The sequence below is a fragment of the Corylus avellana genome, chromosome ca9 (assembly GCF_901000735.1).
Source record: "Corylus avellana chromosome ca9, CavTom2PMs-1.0".
Classification (NCBI taxonomy): Eukaryota; Viridiplantae; Streptophyta; class Magnoliopsida; order Fagales; family Betulaceae; genus Corylus; species Corylus avellana.
Genome location: NC_081549.1, coordinates 20,890,373 through 20,894,744, shown reverse-complemented (window position 1 = coordinate 20,894,744; position 4,372 = coordinate 20,890,373). Strand labels below are relative to the sequence as shown.

General features: G+C 36.4%; 2 protein-coding genes across 4 annotated transcripts in view; both read left to right on the top strand.

The window, feature by feature from the left end:
• The window catches only part of LOC132162467 (uncharacterized), a 13,929-nt gene that overhangs the window by 7,092 nt on the left and 2,465 nt on the right, over positions 1 to 4,372 (top strand). The window contains exons 9-10 of the mRNA XM_059572707.1: positions 2,248 to 2,535; positions 4,108 to 4,301. Of these exons, the coding sequence (XP_059428690.1) occupies positions 2,248 to 2,535; positions 4,108 to 4,301 (482 nt within the window). The remainder of the gene's footprint in view (positions 1 to 2,247; positions 2,536 to 4,107; positions 4,302 to 4,372) is intronic.
• Positions 936 to 4,372, top strand: LOC132191422 (uncharacterized; the record flags this gene model as incomplete). Of its 3 annotated transcripts, none has more annotated exon segments than XM_059606433.1 (3): positions 936 to 1,140; positions 2,229 to 2,535; positions 4,108 to 4,372. In XM_059606433.1, coding segments are annotated over 2 exon segments (510 nt in total). In that variant the 5' UTR covers positions 936 to 1,140; positions 2,229 to 2,231.

Sequence of the window (4,372 nt, the reverse complement as noted above, 5' to 3'; positions counted from 1 at the left end):
AAAAAAAAGAAACCTATAATTTTAAAGGCTAAACTGTGATTTTGCTAAAGACTTGACTGCATTTCTAAAAATCAAATTTCAAACAACACATTTTAAGATTGCAAACCCAAACAAACCTTTAATTTAAAAAATCTTTTCGAAATTTTTTTTTGAGAAAGAATAGTAAAATAATAATAATAATAATAATAATAAAAACATTCAAACTGAGGAAGATTTCATTGAAATAAGAAAGAAAAACACATGTATCGGTTCTTCCTAGATTGTATTGATCAGTTGATTGGGTTATCTAAGAGGCATCTGCATCTTTAAATGTCTCATTATTAATTCACCCATGCAAACAGCCTAGAATCCTGTCAGGGTAATTGAACAAAGCAAAGTATCCAAACGTGATGATTGATACGACGAAGCCTAGTACCGAAAATCAACCCTCCAATATGAGTTTCACCGACAACAATAATGGTCAAAGCAATAACATGAACTAATGTCAAAGATCAAGTAGGCATATAATACTACTTAGGATGCATTTGATTTTCAGTTTCAAAGGGTACGATTTAAGTTTTAAAAATGTAATTAAATATTTGATAAAATAATTTTGATTTAACTTTTAAAATTGTGTTTTCAATTGAAGAATACTTAACGGCATCTTTCTTGCCGTCAATTTTTTTTTTTTATTAAAAAAATCACTGCAGTTTTGGGTTCTTTAACCCTTAGGAAAATCTGAGCGGTTGTTTTAAACTATCGCAGATTGCGGTAGTTTAAAACAACTGTATGTAAACCTCTCCCTATATATATAACCTAAAATTAGGACACGTGTCATGAACCCATCATTTTATGTCATTGAACCGATTTCTCTCTCTCTTTTGTTTTTTTTTTTTAAATTAACGGTCTTTTTAACTCTCTCTATTAACTAAACCGGTCCTTTAAGACAGATTTTACAATGAACCCGCACAGTGTGCGGATTTTCTATTAACTGAACCGGTCCTGCGGAAATCACTGGTGTTTGGGTGGTTTGGGTCCGGCGGAACTCACCGGCGTTTGGGTGGTTTGGGTCCGGCGGGGTTCGTTTTCTAGAGCCGACTGTGACGGCTTCACCACTCTCTCCAATTCGCACATTCTCTCTAAGGGCTCTTCGAAATCAAGGTGAGCCACAACCTTAATTTTCTCGATTTCTCTCTGATCCGTTACTTCAACCATCGAAGTCCTTCAATTTTCGGACGAAAATTAGGGATTTTTTTGTTTGTGTGTTCGATTGAGGAATATAGAAGGTGATTGATAATATGCATTGAGTTTTAAAGGTGTAATTTTGAGATTAAGAAGAACCCGTGATTTTTTGTATGCAATTTTTATGCAAGTCCTACATTTGATCCCACGAATATATCTACGATTTGTTTGGTGGATGAGAAGATGTGTGAGAAAGATAGTCATTAGAAGTTGGATATATATATTTGGTTTTAGAGAAACTGAGGGCCCAACTCAGTTTGGCGGAAGAGGTAACTTGAGGTGGATTGGTTTCCAAATGACAAAAATATCTAAAGCTTCCAATATTTAATGTCTACTGTTGCTTTTGTTTTTCCCTAATATTCGTACATGTAGTATTGAAGTGTGAAATGTAAGAAATTGCCCATGATGCTTCGGATGGACTGTTTCTTTAACTGTTGCTCCTGATTCCCCTAATGACCTCTAGTCTCTCTTGCTTAACATGGCAGAATAGAACATGTAGTAGTAAATTAAATTGCATGCAAGAGAAATTTTGGCTTGCTGCGCTTGCTGATGAGTTGATTTGGTTGCATGTATAAAATAATTGAACAAGCCTTCCCTCTTTCTAACTTACGGCAGCATTATCCTTGGGCTTTTGTTGTTAATACTTGTTGTATCGTTGTATGGTGTTGTATGTTAGTTTTGTGAACAATTTACAAAGGCCTTTTGGTTTGAGTGAGTTTGATGGTGTCGTGTAGTATGTTTCTAAAACTCCCTTAAGAATTTCATGTGTACAAAGAGTGGGCTACATTAATAATGGTGTTAGGAGAGCATGGTGAATGATTATGTGTTGATTTGTTTGGCTGAAATTAAGACATGCAAGATAAATATGATTCTGGTGTACTATTCAAATGCCCAAGAGCACATAGTTTCTGCCTTTCTGGGCTTTTTTGATTATTATTATTATTTTTTTCTTATAAAGGTTAGGATTTAGGAACATTGATCAGTTTAGTCCTGGACAACAATTATAGTGAATGGCGCAACAAGCAGTGCAGAAGAACACGCTGTACGTGGGAGGGCTGGCGGAGGAGGTGAACGAGGCAATACTCCACGCGGCATTCATACCCTTTGGGGACATTAAGGACGTCAAGACGCCGCTGGACCAGGCCACCCAGAAGCACCGCTCCTTCGGCTTTGTCACCTTCCTCGAGAAAGAGGACGCCTCCACCACCATGGACAACATGGATGGCTCCGAGCTCTACGGCCGCGTCCTCACCGTCAACTATGCCCTCCCCGAGCGCATCAAGGGTGGCGAGCAGGGCTGGGCCGCCCACCCCAGTACGTTCCTTTCCCTTCCTTCCCTTTCTTTCTTTCTACATTTATCAATGTATAATAGTCTCTTTATTAGTTTACTAATTGGGTATTTTGTGTTTTGAATTCATTACTTTGGGGTCTAGGGCTTTTGTTTAGGATTTAGTGCGTATATAGGGCTCTGCTCTGGTATCGCCTTTTGGTTAAATAGCTGGTGCTGCTTATGCTTATTATCTACAGCTCAAAGATCTACAACTTATCATTGAGAATGGATCCATTACTACGAAAAGCATTCCTAATAGAGGAGCCAAATGATACTTTTATCTAAAATGGCTAATCAGATTTGTAAAAAAAGCCCCACATTGGATTAGCAACAAAAAAAACAATGCAAAATGGATATTTGATTGGATTAGCAAAAAAAAAAAAGGTACATGTAGCAGCTCTTTTCAAATGAGCCATTTTATTTTTTATTGTTTTTCTCACTTGTTTTCTCTTTTTATCAAAACTTTTCACACTTTTCAAGGGATCATTATGAGAATATTCTTTCACAATTTTTAATAAAAAGATATTTAAATGATATAGATAAAAATATAGTTAATCGGATGTAGAAGGCCTTGAAAAATTCATTAGCTAAACTAGATAAAGTGAATTTTGAGAAGCTATTTTGCATAAAAATTTGGTTCCTTCATTGGGAATGCTCTAACCAATACGAGAAATATGATGATTAAGTTTTTAAGTAAATGGTAGGCCATAAAAATTCATATTATGTCAATTAAGAAACTTTTTTAGCTTATGTTAACAAAATGGTAGACCACGGAACTTCCTTTGATTATGCCCTGTACAAGTATGATGGACAGCAAAAAAATGGCATCGCGATGCTGATTCAATGGGTTCAAGGGGGTTTCCATGTTACATTAACTCTGTTTATTCCTCAATTGGATTCCCTAATCTTCGTATGTAGGCTCAGATTAAACCTGTCAGCTATTGAAGGATTGCTTCCAGAACTCCTAGATAAGAATTATCGAAACTTTCTGATGAAGCTTTAATCAATTAAAAAAAATGTGTGTGTTACAATCTCAATGTGGTAAGCCATTGTGGTTAGAGTTGGAGTCTTTTTATCTTAATGATGCAAAACAGAATAAAATTGAAATGAAATAGGAAGCGCGAAGATAAAGATAGTTTTGAGTCTTGTTTCTGAAATGACTGACTAACCTGTCTAAGATGGAGGCAGATCGCGTATGAATAAAAACTGAGTTATTACTTACAAGCGCTTTTTCATCCTTTGAAAATCATGACATTTCTAATGAAAGTATTACTTGGCCGTACAGATTTCTTATTCTTGAAGTCAGATTTTAATGGAATGAAAAACTTGATATGGATATGTTGGGTTTCTTCTAGGATACTTCAGTGAGATCTTTGTTCTTTCTGATGTGGGATAATATGGGCTATTATTTGAGTGCTTCAATTTCTTTGTATTTACCACTGCGTGAATCAGGTTCTGAATAGAGTTTATAGTTTTAATATGTTATCGATGGCTAAAAGCCCACGGAACAATTTAGTGCTTGTGGTATTGATTCTGTATTTTCTTTTATCTTTTAGTTTGGGCGGATGCGGACACATGGTTTGAAAGGCAGCAGCAAGAAGAGGAAATGCAGCGTATTCAGGCAGAGAACCGGGCTGCAATGGAGGCTGCAGAGGAGTTGCATCGAAAGAAAGTGGCCCAAGAGCGAGAAGGGGAAAAGGAAGATGAAACAGAGATCAAGGATGATCCCATGGCAAGGGCTGAAGCAGAGGTTTTGAAATAGAATAGTTAGTTCTTTGCTACCAAAATGAGCACTAGATGAGGTAAGCTCATCATTCTTAC